A 15,079-nucleotide genomic window follows, 5' to 3' on the forward strand; every position below is an offset into this window, starting at 1 on the left:
TGGTTGGCTTGAAAAAGCCCTCTAAAATCATCAGTCCAACCACCGACCCAACACCACCATGGCCCCAAGTGCCATGGGCACACCTTTCTGGAACACCTCCAGGCACGGGGACTCCACCACCTCCTTAAGCAACTTGTTTGAGTGTTTTATTATAAGGTTAAAATAAAAGAGGGGGGAAAAAGGGGGGGGGGGGAAATGATGAAGAACAACCTGCCCAGGCTGCAGTTTTGCAGGGAAAAGAAAGGAACTTCACATGCTTGGAGGTTGTGGAGAAGGAGGAGCAGAGTCTGAGTCAACAGCTCGGTGTGGTGAGAAAGGAAAGGAGTGATGTTGAGGGTGGTTTAAAGGGGTACTGGAGGTAAGACAGGAGACAACTGCTTTGTTTTTCTTCACAGTGGTGGATCCTCAGGGTGCTTTGTGGCTTTTGTGCTGTCAGAAGTACCTAAATGAATCAATGAGGGACTTGTGAGTCAGGTGAAGTTTTGTTCTGGCTGTCTTGGAAAACTTGAGTCCTCAGCTATAAAAAAGTGGGCTGGTTTGAGGATAAGAGGAATATTTTAATGAGATAAATTAGATTATTGATTATAAAAAGAAAACAATGATGAAGTCTATATCATTGATTGGTTTGCTGAGAGGGATAAAAAGCCAAAAAGTAATCTGTTTGTCCCACTTCATTCCAGGACACTGCTTCCTTCCCTTGCTTCTCTTTCACTCTGCTCTAATCTCTTCTATAACAACAATGTAAACCTTGATGGTTGCTCTTCTTTGCCTGTAGAGGGAAAGTAGAGGGAGAGAGGGTACTTTTAGGCTGGATGTTAGGAGGAAGTTCTTGCCAGAGGGAGTGATTTGCCTCTGCCCAGGGAGGTGGTGGAGTCACCATCCCTGGAAGTGTCCAAGAAAAGACTGGATGAGGCACTTAGTGCCATGGTCTAGTTGATTGGGTGCAGCTGGGTGCTAGGTTAGACTGGACGAGTTTGGAGGTCTCTTCCAACCTGGTTGATCCAATGATTCTATGTTTTTTGGAGCCACTTCTGTACAGTTTCTTTGGCTAGGAGGTAGTTTGGGTTTCTGTATTATTTCTAATTTGTGTATGGTTGTAAATACTTATGAATGTTTGGTGTAAATAGTGCTTGTAAATGTAACTTTGCTGTAAATATAGCTTTGTCTTACTTCCAAGCTGTTTGAGCTGGTCTGTTAAATTTCATTGGAGGTGTGGGGGGGTAGTGAGGTGGGAGTAGGGGGAAATTCCTAACCTACCACAATAAGGCTCAGAGAAAAGTATGGCAAAGGCTGCCACTGCGCACAGAGAAAGGAGGCTTTGTTTCCCATCAGGGCTGTGCTGATGAGCTGTTTTGGGGGAAAAAAGAAATTTAAATGGTTAGAGATTAAAACAGCCTGGTTAGAGAAGCTAAGATCTGCCACTGCAAACTAGCATCAATGGGGTCTAAGTATTCGCCAAGGAGTGTGTGCCCTTCTCTAGATGTGTGGCCAAGCAATGTGTGACTTGTAGGTATGTGACCTCCTCTCGGTGTGTGATCTTCTCTAGGTGTGACCAAGCAATCTGTGACCCTGTTAGGGTGGGCCTACCTTGGCTGGAGGGTCGGACTGGATGATCTCCAGAGGTCACTTCCAACCCCTACCATTTTGTGAAAGTGTTTCTTAGGACATCATGTGTTATTGTTTTCATTCCAGAGCTGGTGTCTAAAGTCTGTGTGTGTGATCCTGCAGTAGGTCAGGATGTGTGCCTAGAACACCCCAGTCTGAGTGGTGGGAATGGGGTTTGGTTTCTCCACTGTTTGTTTCTCACTGAATAAAGTTCAGTCTCATTTACACAGCACAGTTCCAGCTTTGCTTACCTGCATAATGACCCTCACCATCAGTTAGCACAGAACCACAGGATTACTTGGGTTGGAAAAACCCTCTAAGAAATTCCAGTCCAACCACCAACCCAACACCAGCACAGCCATTTAGCCATGCCCCCAGGTGCCATGGAGAGAATATGAAGAGACATAAATTACTGTAATAAGGCTCTGTAGAAATACCTCATGAGGTCACTGTTTTTGCTGGCTTCCTGGGAGGGAGCTTGTTGAGACTGAGGAGCCACAGCTACCTGTCAGACAGCACGTGATACTTAGGTGAGTAACTCTGGTACCACAAAGACACCCACAGAGAGAGGGGCTGGATAGAAAATGTAGAATGAGAAAAGAGTGAGACATAGAGAAAAAGAATTTGAGAATTATCAGATAGTTGGTGAGAGGCAGATGGAAAACAAGGATACAAGATACCACCTTGTTGGAGTGAGGTGGGGGTTGGTCTCTTCTCTCTGGTATCAGGTGACAGGAGAGGCGATGGCCTGGAATTGTACCAGGGGGGAGTTAGGTTGACCATAAGGAAAAAAATTCTGTGCTGCAAGAGTGGTCAAGGATTGGAACAGGCTGCCCAGGGAGGTGGTGGAGTCCCCATCCCTGGAGGTGTTCAAGAAATGCTGGGGAGACATGGTTTAGTTGCCATGGTGGTGTTGGATTTGATCTTAGTTTTATGATTCTAAATCTCAGGTCACACTGCTCCAGCACTGATTTGTCACCCACACCCTGCTGAAGAACAAGGAAGAGCCAGGGGCTTTGTCATGGAGAGGCTGGAGCCATGGTCTTTGAGGGAGAAATGGCACTGTGCCTTCTCAGTGTAAGCATGTTTTGGGTTGTATTCAGCATCTTGCACTCCTCAGGGATGTCAGTCAGACTTGGAATCCACTGCAGCAAACAGAGGTGAGCACACAAGTGTGTCTCCTGCTCTGTCAGGTATCAGTGAGGTCAGTCTCAGGCTTGATGACATCATCCAACACATCTCCTGCCTGCCAGTACAAAGCTGTTGTTGGTTTTTCAACCAGCAGCATCTCCTAGGTATTGATAAGCATGAGCTGCCAGCTACAAACACTGTACATCTTTCATGCCTAGCTCCACAGAAGCTCTCCCATCACAGAAAAATGCAAGTTTGGCTTAATTTGTGGTGTTAACACACACGAAAATACATTGACCTGGTGAAGTGAGTGTCATGGGAATCAAACCAGAGCTGAGCGAGAGGGAGCTGGTCTCAGAGCAGCTTTTCTCCAGCGCTTTGTCCTTAAACATGCCAGGAAGACAGAAAACTATCTCTTCTGAGGAGACTTTTGCCACTTTCTTCCCCCTTATAAATCCCATTGCACCCTGCCTGTTTTAGCCCCCTGCTCACCTCTACAGCTTATTAATTACCTAATGCAAGAGTGACACCAGCCTGCCGTACGAATTGGCCATATCCACTTCATTAGGAAATTTAAACAACAACAACAAAAGCAATTTCTTGGACTGACCGATTTTATTTCTGAAGGAGGCACCACAAAATTCACAAAACACGACAAAAAGTCAAGCTTTGTAGGGATGACAACAGAATGGGAACAGCGTTTGGATATTTGCAGAGCAGCAACCCTGGTCGTACGTGTCGCGCCCTCCTCCCCCAAGCGTGTTTAGCATGAAAACACACCCAAAAATGTTAAAACTAAATAAATATATCCCCGAAACTCATCCAGTGCTAAGGTAAAACCACGGGCACCGACGCTGATTAAACGCTTCCCAGCCCTGTCCCTGGAGGAGAGCCCCTGGGAACGGGGCTGCCTGAGGTGTCGGCACTGCTCGGCGTACTGGGGATGCTACGGGTGCCAGGCATGCGGGCGCAGCCGGGGGTATCCGGGATGCAGGAGGTGCCCAGGTTGCCGCTGGTATCGCGGATGCCTGGGGTGCTGCGGGTGCCGGGAGTGGCAGGTGTACTAGGCGAGCAGCTGCTGCCGGGGATGCCCGAGATGCCGCGGCTACCGGGAGTGCCCGGGACGCCCGAGGTGCCAGGGTAGCTGCGGGTACCGGTGGTACTTGTACCGGCGCGGAGACGCAGCGGCCGGCGGAGCGTTGCCCAGCGCCGCCCTTGTCCGCCGCTGCCGGGGCAGCAGACCCCGGCGGCGGCGACCTTGCTGGTGCCGGTGCCGCAGAGCCCCCGGCGCAGGCGGCTGTGGAGCAGCAGGCAGGCGAAGGGGTTAAGGGCGCTGTTGGCCACCTCCACGATGCCCGTCGCCAGCAGCGCCTCCTGCCTCACGCTGCCGGGCAACAAGGTCAGCCCGAGCTCGGCGGCGCAGTGGGGCAGGCGGCAGAGAGCGAAGAGCGCGGTCAGCACCAGCGGCAGCCTCACCGCCCGCCCCCGGGACAGGACCCCACCGCCGCTCCTCGCCGCGGGCCGCCGCCGTCCCCCCTGCCGCCGCCGTCGCCTCCGGGCGGCCCCGAGGGCGGTCAGACTGCGGGCGCAGGTCCAGCCCAGCAGCCCGGCGGGGGCCAGGAAGGCGGTGGCCGCCCCGTAGACGGCGAAGGCCACACCGTGCCAGCGCGGCAGCTCCTCGAAGACGCTGCGGCAGCGGGTCCCGCCTTGACGAGAGGCCAGTCGGAAGGCGAATGCCTGGGGCAAGGCGAGAAGCGGGGCCAGCAGCCAGCCCAGCGCGGCCAGACCTCGGGCGGGCAGCCTCGGCCGGTGGCGCTCCAGCGCCAGCAGTACCAGCCCGTGAGCCGAGGCCAGCGGCCCGCAGCGCTGCAGCACCGGCAGGAGGCGGCAGACGCCGGGGTTCGGAGGAGAAGCGGCGGCGGCCCCTGCGAGCAGCCCTTCGGCCGCCAGCCGCGGCAGCAGCGCCAGCCCGCAGCCCGCCAGGTCGGCCAGCGCCAGGTGCCCTAGAAGCAGGTCCCGCCGCCGGCTGGGCCGGACTCCGCACAGCCCCCGCAGCACCAGCCCATTCCCCAGCACCGCCAGCAACAGGACGGAACCCGCCCAAGCGGCCCGCGGGCCGGGAAAGGACGGGGGGGAGCCAGGGGCGGAGAGGTTGAGATCAGAGGAGAAGGAGTCTTGCTCCATCCCGGGACACCGAAACTCGGCGGCGCCGGGCGGTCCTCGCAAGCATATATAAGTGCTCGTCCGACACCGGGGGAGGAGGCTGCGCGCACATCGCATCGCACGCCCGCCGCCCCCGGCAATGTCGGGCATCTTCCCTCGACGTCCAGCATCCTCTGCACCCCCGGCACCGGTGTGCCTCTTCCTTCGGCACCCCGCCTCTCAGCCAGCCCCCGCATTGCTGGGCACCTGCCCTTGCCGGTCTACTCACCACACTTCCCGGCAACGCAGGGCATCTTCCTTCGATGTTCCTCGTCTCCTGATCCCCTGGAATGGTAGGCATCTCCCCTAGGCGTCCCTGATGTCCTACAGCCCTTGAGGCCGCCGAGCGCCTGACCCTGGCGATAATCCCACACACCCCAGGGCCATCGGGCACCTTGCCTCGACGGCTCTGCGACGTCCAGCAGCAGTTCAAGTGAGCATCCTCCAGGGGGCAGCCGGGCTGAGCTGCAGAGTTGCTGGGGGCGAGAGCGGGTCATGTTTTGCTCCTTCTGGTCCCCCCACACGGGAGCAGCTGGCACCCGGGGTGGCTCCCACCTCACACACACACATATCCAACCTGTATTTCTGACTGGGAAGTGAATCCTGCCTCTGTTCCCTTTTTCACCAGATGGTTCTTGGCGTTGAGGGCACCTCCACCCAGCACAGTGAGGAGTGACTCAAAAACGTCACAGTATCTGAACTCCTAGGAAAACGTGAAACAAATTCAGTGTCACAGAATCACAGAATGGCTTGGGGTGGAAGGGACAAGAAAGATTTTCCAGCTCCAACCTCCTGCCATGGGCAGGGACATCTCCCACTAGCCCAGGTTGCTCAAGGCTTCATGCAGGTGGCCTTGAATACCTCCAGGGAGGGGGTATCCACAACTTCCCTGGGCAACCTTTTCCCTCACTCTCAAGAATTTCTTCCTCCCCTTCAGGCTTATTCTCCCCTCTCCCAGGTCAAAGCCATAGCCCCTTGCCATAGCACTCTCAGCCCTTGTCCAAAGTCCCTCTCCAGCATTCCTGAAGCCCCTTCAGGTATTGCAAGGCTGCTTTAAGGTCTCCTTTAACAAGGCCAAGTGCAGGGTTCTGCACTTTGGCCACAACAACCCCAAGCAGCAGGCTACAGGCTGGGGACTGAGTGGCTGGAGAGCAGCCAGGAGGAAAGGGACCTGGGGGCACTGGTAGATAGTAAGCTGAAGATGAGGCAGCAGTGTGCCCAGGTGGCCAAGAGAGCCAATGGCATCCTGGCCTGCATCAGGAGCAGTGTGGCCAGTAGGACAAGGGAGGTTATTCTGCCCCTGTACTCAGCACTGGTCAGGCCACACCTTGAGTGCTGTGTCCAGTTCTGGGCCCCTCATTTCAAGAGAGATGTTGAGGTGCTGGAACATGTCCAGAGAAGGGCAACAAAGCTGGTGAGGGGCCTGGAGCACAAACCCTATGAGGAGAGGTTGAGGGAGCTGGGGGTGTTTAGCCTGGAGAAGAGGAGGCTCAGGGGTGATCTTATTACTGTCTACAACTACCTGAAGGGGCATTGTAGCCAGGTGGGGGGTGGCCTCTTCTCCCAGGTAACCAGCAATAGAACAAGGGGACACAGTCTCAAGTTGTGCCAGGGTAGGTATAGGCTGGATATTAGGAAGAAGTTCTTCACAGAGAGAGTGATTGGCATTGGAATGGGCTGCCCAGGGAGGTGGTGGAGGCACCGTCCCTGGGGGTCTTCAAGAAAAGCCTGGCTGAGGCACTTAGTGCCATGGTCTAGTTGACTGGTTAGGGCTGGGTGCTAGGTTGGACTGGATGATCTTGGAGGTCTCTTCCAACCTGGCTGATTCTATGATGATTCTATGATTCTATGATTCTTGCAGCTTTCTCTTCTCCAGGCTGAAGGTCTCCCAGCCTGTCCCTACAGGGGAGGTTCTCCAGCCCTCTGATCATCTTAGTGGCCTATTCTGGACCCTCTCCAGCATGTCTGTCTTGTGCTGGGGGCCCCAGAACTGGAGACAGTGCTGCAGGTCTCAGCAGAGCAGAGGGGCAGAATCCCCTCCCTGTGCTGCTGCTCTCCCTGCTCTGGCTGCAGCCAGCACACAGCTGCCTGCTGGGCTTGCAGCGACTGTTGCTGGCTCCTGAGGAGTTTGTCACCACCTGACACCCTCAAGGCCTTCTCCTCAGCACTGGTCTTCAGCCACTCCTCTCCCAGTAGAGTATTTCCATAAAGTGTCTGTGTGGACCAACAATTTCTGTTTGACAGAGGTGTTTTCATTGTGTAGGTGCTGGTCTAGTAGCTCAGGAGTCTTTTGTGGAGCCCGGTGGGGTGATGTGAGCCACTGTACTCCATGGCTTGGATGGATGATGTATTAATCAGCCTGGGAAAAAAGAGCAGAGGGAAGCCAAAATGGTCATAATTTCACCTTGGAGTGACGAACGGTTCTTTCTTAGGGGCTGTGAGAGGGCAGGCAGACAAACTACCATTTAATATGCTTTGGATTGAATCCTAGAAACTCAAATTGGAAGGGACCTCCAGGATAATCTGGTCCAGCTTTTTTTGGCCAAAGTCCAGTCTAGACAAGCTGGCCTGGCACCCTGTCCAGCTGAATCTTAGCAGATTCAGTGTTAGGGGCTTCACCACTTCCCTGGGAGATTATTCCAATGGCTGCTTGTCCTTGTGTTGAACAATTATTCTCTTGTGTCCCATTGGAATCTCCCCAGGACTGACTTTTCTCCACGATCCCTTATCTTTTCCGTATGGCTTTGTGTCAAAAGGGAATCTATCCTCTGTGTAACCACACTTCAACTACTGGACTATGGTGATAAGGTCTTCCTGGAGCTGTTTCTCCTCTAGGCTGAACAAACCCAGCTGTCTTTTCTCATGTGGCAGCTTTCCAGTCCTTGGATCATCTTGGATCATTCATCAACTCAGGACCTGATGGAGTGGGTCCATAGAAAGCCACCAAGATGATAGAGGGTTGCTGTGGGCACAGGCTGGGAGAGTTGTGGCTGTGCAGCCTGGAGAAGAGAAGGCTGCAGGGAGAGCTTAGAGCTGCATTTCAATAGCTGCAGGGGAGCTGCAGGCAGGCTGGGGAGGGACTGTTGAGAAGGGCCTGTGGGGCTAGGCTGAGGGGCAGTGGTTTGGAAGTGGAGCAGGGCAGAGTTAGGTTGGACATCAGGAGGAAGTTGTGCACAGTGAGGCAACAGGTTGCCCAGAGCTGTGTTGGAGGCTCTATCCTCGGCTCCAGCTCCAGGCTGAACAGCTCTAACTCTCCCATATTGTTCCCATAGCAGAGATTCTCCAGCCCTGTGAGCATCTTGGTGGCCTCCTGTGGACCCTCTCCACCAGGCCTGTGTTTCTTTTGTGTTGAGGGCCCCATAGCAAGTGAGGTCTCCCCAGAGCAGAGGGGCAGGATCCCCTCTCTCCACCTCTGGCCAGGCTGCTTTGGATGCAGCCCAGGCTGCCCTTGCCTCCTGGGCTGCCAGTGCCCATTGCTGCCTCCTGCCCAGCTTCTCACTCACCAGCAGACCCAAGTTTTTCTAAGTCTTTTTCCACCGTGCCTTCAACAAACTCAGCAGCGTATTAACAAGTGTGCTGCCTGGAGGACTTTCTTCTTTGGATGATCTGTGATGTGCCAGGGAAGCTCTTCATCTGCAGCTGTCTGTAAAAAAGCTGGCAAGTCCTGGCTGTAACATGAAGCCGTTGGGTACTGATTGCTTACAGCAGCTGGGACACTTAGGGTTCACAGCAGGCTGAGTCTGAGAGCCAGGCTTCAGGCTGGGGTGACTGGGTGGCTCAGACACAAAATCCAGCCTGGCTGCAGAGCTGTCACTTGTGGGTTGGTTGATTTTAACAGTGGTTATGACATACGTTTAGATTCATGTCTCTGTGCTTGCTGATGTGTGTGTACATGCTTGTAAATATATACATGCATTCATCTAGTTTATGCTTATGCTGATCAACATCTAAAGAGTTTGGGGGGGGGGGGAGGGGGGGAGAGAGGAAGGGGTGAGGCTGTGCTCAGTGGTGCCCAGGGAAAGGACAAGGGGCAATGGACACAAACTGGAACCCAGGAGATTCCATACGAGCAGGAGGAGAAACTTGTTTGGCGTAAGAGTGCTGGAGCCCTGGAGCAGGCTGCCCAGAGAGGTTGTGAAGTTTTCCTTCTCTGGAGAGATTTTGAACCCACCTGGCCATGGTGATCCTGGGCAAGCTGCTGTGGGTGACCCTGTTTTGGCAGGTGGGTTGGACTGGATGATCTCCAGAGGTCCCATCCAGTCCCACCATGCTGGAAAGTTGTAGTGTACGCGTGCATGCCTGTGTTTCTATGTCTGCACCTATATAGACTCACAATTCCTTTGGAGGCTTCTGCATTTCCAGATTCTGGCCAATTTGGAAAGTTTACAGCTGGAGTCAGCCAGAAGATGATAGTGAAAAGATGAGGATTTCCTGCTCTGGTTCTGCTGGTTGGTTTCCTGAAGAAAAAAGACATGAATGCCCTCTTGGTTCATCCTGTGAGTCTGAGAATGACATTTCTGGGTAAAACTGGGTGGAAGCTCCTGTAAACTGGAAGGCAGAGGGTTGGTCTTTATGGTTCCTGATAAGAAAATGATAAGGTAACATAACACGTGGCTCTGGGTAGGGTTTTGGTTAACTGGTAGCTCCAGGCAGGGTTTCAGTTTGACGTGTCCTCCATGGAGGTGGTGATGGGATCACAGCGGGGAGGGCGTCAGGAGGAACATGGAGCCCTCTTCTCCTGTTATCAGCCCAGCCCCAGCGTGTCCCTGCTCCTTATCAGCACCGACAGAGCTGGCTGCTGCCGTGTTGAGCCTCTGTACCTCCTGCCTCTGGTGCTGTAGGGGCTGTCCTTGCTGCCTCTCGGTTGTACTTGAAGAGCTGCATCATGTGCTGTTAGAGACACAAGCAAGCAGAGCAGCTGCTACAGGCACGGTGAGGAGAGGCCATGCTGGACCTCATCATTTTGACCCTCCATATCCTCATCTGCTTTCTCATCTTCCTTGTGATCTGGCATGGACCCAAGGTATGGTGTGGCTCTTTGTGGTGTGGAACACCCTGCATGTGTTCCCTCTCTGGTCTCTTTCTCTCAAAGACCTTTATTTGTAGCCAGACTTTCATTGGAAGTGAGAGTGACTGTAGTGGGAATGTGGCAGGAAGTGGAACACAGGAAGAAAATTTTCAAGGAAGGCAGATTCTGTGATAAATCACAGAGTTATAGAGTGCATTGGAGACCCTCTAAGGACATCCTGTCCAACCCCTTGCAGGCAGTAGGGACACCTCCAGCCAGAGCAGACTGCACAGGGGCACCTCCCGACTGACCTTGAATGTCTGCAGGGATGGAGCCTCCACCACCTCCCTGGGCAGCCTGGGACAGGGTCTCCCCACCCTCACTCTGCACAACTTCTTCCTGGTGTCCAACCTAACTCTGCCCTGCTCCACTTCCAAACCACTGCCCCTCAGCCTAGCCCCACAGGCCCTTCTCAACAGTCCCTCCCCAGCCTGCCTGCAGGTCCCCTGCAGCTATTGAAATGCAGCTCTAAGCTCTCCCTGCAGCCTTCTCTTCTCCAGGCTGCACAGCCACAACTCTCCCAGCCTGTGCCCACAGCAGAGATTCTGCAGCCCTCTGAGCATCTTGGTGGCCTCCTCTGGACCCTCTCCAACAGCTCCAGGGCTCTCTTGTGCTGGTTGGCCCCACAGCTGAACACAGCCCTGCAGGTGAGGTCTCCCCAGAGCAGAGCAGAGGGGCAGGATCCACTCTCTCCATCTTATGTCCTCTGCTGTGAGAGGGAGAGGATGTTAAAGAGGATGTATAATAGGTAAAAGGAGGAAGGGAAATGCAGACAATCTGCCAAAAAGTGCAGGTTACATACAGCTTCTCAAAAAACAACTTCCCCCCCCTGCTTTTTCAGATGGAATTTTCAGGTTATTATCAACTTAATATCAGCTTTTATTTCTGGCTATTTTCTAGGTAAAACATTATGGATTTGCATTTGAATGCTGCCCGTGACTCACCCACATTGTTTAATATTTCACTTTTACCATTCTTTTCTTCTTTTGCATAGAGACTTATTTTTTGGGGGGGATTAAAGTTCAGAGTCAGTGATTGAGAATTTATCTTGCCTCAGTCCCAAGTATCAGGCCTGCAACAGCTGCTTTTCCCCAGCCCTTCTTCTGTTAGCAGACACGTTGGCCAAATGTTATCACCGAGCTCCTGAAACTCTGCTTCATGTCCCTGTTGATAGCCTTTGACTGCCACTTCTGCTCCTTTCACCTCACATGTTGAATAGGTTGGAATCTCTTCCAAACCCAAGACCACTCCATACACAGAAATCCAAACATGAATTGCTCTAAAAGTGGCTTTTTCTTTTTCCTTTTAATTTTGTTTTTTGTCTGTGTCTTAAGGATGTGGGATTGTGCAGCTCAAGCACAGCAACATCTGAAAAAGAGCCAGATAGTCTGATATTAATTGGCAAAGAAGATGACATAAAGAAGTCTGGAAGAGCAACAGCCAAAGTTGATGGCAGAGAAGTTGTTGTTTTCTACCACAATGGGAAATTTCATGCTCTGGACTCTCGCTGCTACCGTAAGATACTTGCTTGTGTGATCCGAATGTGGAAACAGTCAGGCATAAAATCTGCTGCATTAAACTAATGCCATGTTCTACCTTGTTTCAGATGAAGGAGGCCCTTTACCTCTTGGAGAAATAGAGGTAGGTGAACAGAGTTGGAAGGGTGAGTTGTGTGGAAGCTTGAATGCATGGTTTTGGAATGCTTTTATCTGAAATAAGTGGTTCTGTGTCTCAAATAGCAGACAACCACACAACCAAGACATCAAACACAACTTTAGCCCTAGAGGTTCTTCCAGGAGAAGGCAAAAGTCATGTTTGATGGCTCCTGGAAGTACCAGAAGCCAATGACTTGTGTTTTTTCCCCTCTTCTTCTTGCAGGATATCGATGGCCAAGCATGCATTGTTTGTCCTTGGCATAAGTTTAAAATCACTCTGGAAACAGGAGAAGGTCTATATGAAGGAATAAACCCTTTGGAGCCATCACCAACACCAGTATGGCAATCAAAAGGAGTCAAACAGAGAGTCCACCAAGTCACAGTGGTCAATGGCAAGATTTATGTGAGTCCTCCAGACCTGTCTGTCAGCTTTGACTCAGATTATTTTGCTGACAAGTATAAAAACAGTGGTGATGTAGCTGTGGAAAAACAGAGCCTCTCACCACCAGCAGAGCCAAGTCATGACTAGAAAGCAGGATCCCAGTGGATGCCTCAAAGAAGAACCATGTGTTGAAGTCACCGTGGGCATGAAGGTTGTCTCCAGACTAAACTCTGGCCTTGAAGTTACATCAAAACATTTGGACAGGTGGAACCGAGAGAGCAAAGCAGCTCTGTACTGGCAGAGGTGTGACCCTGTGCCAGTGGTTTTGGGGTTTGCACTGGCATTGCCAAAAGGCTTATTTACAGCAGAGTGCTTGGTGACATTTGGTACCTTAGAAACCCTATTTTGCTAGAAATGTCTTGATTTTTAGAAGGGGATATAGTACATTACTGCTTACGAAACACAGGACATAGTTTAAGGTGAATAGTCAGCTGTAAAGGTTATGTTTATCTACTAAACAGTTTATATGTACAGTGCCTCTGGCATAAATGACACAAGAATTTTAGGCTTTTTAGGTATTTGATCAATCTCTGGGTGTTTATTGAGTGCCACAAAGAGAAGTGCCAAAACTTGAGTGGATTTTAGTGTGATTTTTGCATAACAATACCCTAAATCCGTACAAGTATTTGTGTTCCTTCTCCTTACTGAGCTCCTTCAGGTAGGTCAGCAGCTAATGTGACAAGGAGTTGTCATTGATCCTTTGCTCTTCCTGATGCTGGTGGGTGTGAAAACCAAAAAGGAAGAAGCTGGTAGGGATAAAAAACATGATTCATGATGTGGTGGCTCTTGTTTGCATTCCTTTGTTGTAAATCCTACTGAAGCAGTGTGCTTTCTGTTCAGAGCCACAAGTCCAGCTCCTCTGCCTGCGTTCACTCTGTGGTATCAGATATTCCTCCATAATCACCAGTGCTGGCTCAGGAGCAGGATGGGGCTATGGGACATGGTGGGTTCTTTTGCCCAGCCCTCAAGATGTGAAGTGCAGAGATACTATGTGTACACTGAGCACTCTCTTGCATGGCTGCAGTTCCTTGGGGTGTGTTTTGGGCTGATTTATTGGCTTTTTTTTTTTTGCAAAGTCTGGTCATGTGGTTTGAGTTGGAAGGAACCCTCAAAGGTTAACCACCTGTCAAGGCAAGGGATCCAACCAGAGCTTCTGGCAGCGCAGCACCAGGCACCTGACATTTCCCTCCCATGACTGAGGTTCTGCACACGACCAGGCAAAGATGCTGCTGGGAAGGCAGACTGATGGACTATTGACAGAGCCACCAGAGTGCAACCAAAGCTGCCAGGTTACTGCTGGCTCAGGAGGGTAAACTGCATAGAATCATAGAACGGATTGGGTTGGAAGGGACCTTCAGGACTGGCTCCAACCCCCTGCCATGGACAGGGACACCTCCCACCAGCCCAGCTTGCTCAAACCCTCATCCAACCTGGCCTTCAACACCTCCAGGGAGGAGACATCCACAGCCTTCCTGGGCAGCCTGTGCCAGTGTCTCCACACTCTCACTCTCAACAATTTCATCCTCCTTTCCAGACTCGATCTCCCCTCTCCCAGCTCAAAGACGTTGTCCCTCATTCTGGCACTCCCAGACCTTATCCCAAGTCTCTCTCCCGCTCTCCTGGAACCCTTTCACAGCTACTGCAAGGCTGCTCTAAGGTCTTCTGGAGTCTTCTCCAGGCTCAGCAGCCCAGCTTTCCCAGTCTGTCCCCACAGGGGAGGTTCTCCAGCCCTTTGATCACCTTTGTGGTCTCCTCTGGACCCTCTGCAGCAGTTCCAGGTCCTTCTTGTGCTGGGGGCACCAGAGATGCTGTATTGTGCTGCAGATGGGGTCTCAGCAAAGCAGAGCACATTCAGTCTGAAGCCACCTGGTCTCCTGTGCATGCAGTGTGCTGCTTTCTTTTCAGTACCCATGAAAGGTAATGAGGGCTGTGTCAACACCACTGGTCAGAAATGTGTTTACAAGCAGTGAGGTGCAGAGAGGTGTCAGAAGGAACCATCTGTGCTTTACTGGCCAGGTGGAGCAGGCAGAGTCACAAGCAATTAATTTCAGCAGGTTCGACTCTACATGGCCACTTCTGATTGTGCCTCATTACATTAGCATGAGGTTCTTGACAAGGAGAAGTGGCACCTTCAAGGTGCTGTTCATGAGACCTGTTTGGGTTTTGTACTTCAGACACACACAGCACAGAAGTCTCTCCCTTTCTCCTTCTCCTTCCTCGCAGGTCACACCTGAATCACCTGCTAGGGCCTGCACTGACCACAGCTGAGTGTGTTTGGGTTTGTTTTTCACAGGAACAGACAAGCCCCTTCTCAGGAAGGTGAAGCAGGCTGGGAGGTGATGGAGAGGAAGCTCCAGCGGGGCTGGACCATGCACCCTGTCAGGTGCACAGGAGGATAGAGAACTGGAAACCTTCTCCCCTTCCCTCTCTCCTCACCCACCCCACTGTGACCAAGCTGAACCAGGACTGTCTTGTGCTGTTGGATGATCCATCAGATCAAAGCCTTCCAAAGCACCTGCACTGACTCGTGTGGCTTCTTAGATGGCATTTTTATGTTTTGGTAGTTTGTTTTTTTGGTTGCTGGTTGGTTTTTTTTTTTCCTCTTTAAAAGTTCTGCAGTGATAGAAATTGAATTATTTGAATTAATTTGAATTAATTAAGTTTGGTTTAATAAACTACAATTATGAGCCATGTGCTGCTGCTGCCTGTCTGACATTTAGTGGAATGTCAGTAAAAGGAAGTCTTGCCTGAATGTTCCATGGATGTGAATCAGGGGAAGGGAGCTCAGGCTTCTCCAGAGATAAATGCTTGGGCTAAAAGCCAGCAAAATGGTTAATCATGTGTTTACTGTTAATCATGTGGAGCCAGTGGAACAGCAAGACCAGACTCAGATCAGCTCCTTTTCTGCAGTGCTCCCTAGGCACAGCAGCTCTCTGCAGGTTCTCCAGGTGTTCCTGCTGCTCTTTGAAACACATT

General features: G+C 51.8%; 2 protein-coding genes across 6 annotated transcripts; one reads left to right on the forward strand and one right to left on the reverse strand.

The window, feature by feature from the left end:
* Positions 1 to 3,594: 3,594 nt before the first annotated feature.
* On the reverse strand, positions 3,595 to 5,978 carry GPR150 (G protein-coupled receptor 150). The gene is made up of 2 exons (XM_064176322.1): positions 5,516 to 5,978; positions 3,595 to 5,414 (listed from the first exon to the last, which is right to left on the reverse strand). The coding sequence occupies exon 2, from the start codon at positions 5,047 to 5,049 to the stop codon at positions 3,595 to 3,597; it is 1,455 nt and encodes a 484-aa protein (XP_064032392.1). The 5' UTR covers positions 5,050 to 5,414; positions 5,516 to 5,978.
* A 3,365-nt stretch (positions 5,979 to 9,343) lies between these two features.
* On the forward strand, positions 9,344 to 14,794 carry RFESD (Rieske Fe-S domain containing). 5 transcript variants are annotated; one of them, XM_064140018.1, is made up of 5 exons: positions 9,344 to 9,434; positions 9,719 to 9,961; positions 11,341 to 11,521; positions 11,613 to 11,647; positions 11,885 to 14,794. In XM_064140018.1, exons 2-5 carry the CDS (start codon positions 9,884 to 9,886, stop codon positions 12,188 to 12,190), a joined length of 600 nt encoding a protein of 199 aa, XP_063996088.1. In that variant the 5' UTR covers positions 9,344 to 9,434; positions 9,719 to 9,883; the 3' UTR covers positions 12,191 to 14,794. The 5 variants fall into 5 exon arrangements, 3 of the variants coding, with proteins under 3 accessions (XP_063996088.1, XP_063996087.1, XP_063996089.1); XM_064140017.1 differs by having other exon boundaries at positions 9,403 to 9,434; positions 9,687 to 9,961; XM_064140019.1 differs by lacking the exon at positions 9,344 to 9,434 and having other exon boundaries at positions 9,604 to 9,961; positions 11,885 to 12,064; positions 14,397 to 14,794.
* The last annotated feature ends 285 nt before the right edge of the window (positions 14,795 to 15,079 follow it).

Source organism: Pogoniulus pusillus, chromosome Z, assembly GCF_015220805.1.
Source record: "Pogoniulus pusillus isolate bPogPus1 chromosome Z, bPogPus1.pri, whole genome shotgun sequence".
Lineage (NCBI taxonomy): Eukaryota > Metazoa > Chordata > Aves > Piciformes > Lybiidae > Pogoniulus > Pogoniulus pusillus.

Excerpts from the sequence above, each read along its gene's own strand:
- GPR150 (XM_064176322.1), bottom strand. The coding sequence starts at position 5,049 with ATGCCCGACATTGCCGGGGGCGGCGGGCGTGCGATGCGATGTGCGCGC.
- RFESD (XM_064140018.1), top strand. The coding sequence starts at position 9,884 with ATGCTGGACCTCATCATTTTGACCCTCCATATCCTCATCTGCTTTCTC. Across the intron at positions 11,522-11,612 it reads TCTGGACTCTCGCTGCTACC|ATGAAGGAGGCCCTTTACCT; the intron begins GTAAGATACTTG and ends ACCTTGTTTCAG. Across the intron at positions 11,648-11,884 it reads TACCTCTTGGAGAAATAGAG|GATATCGATGGCCAAGCATG; the intron begins GTAGGTGAACAG and ends TTCTTCTTGCAG.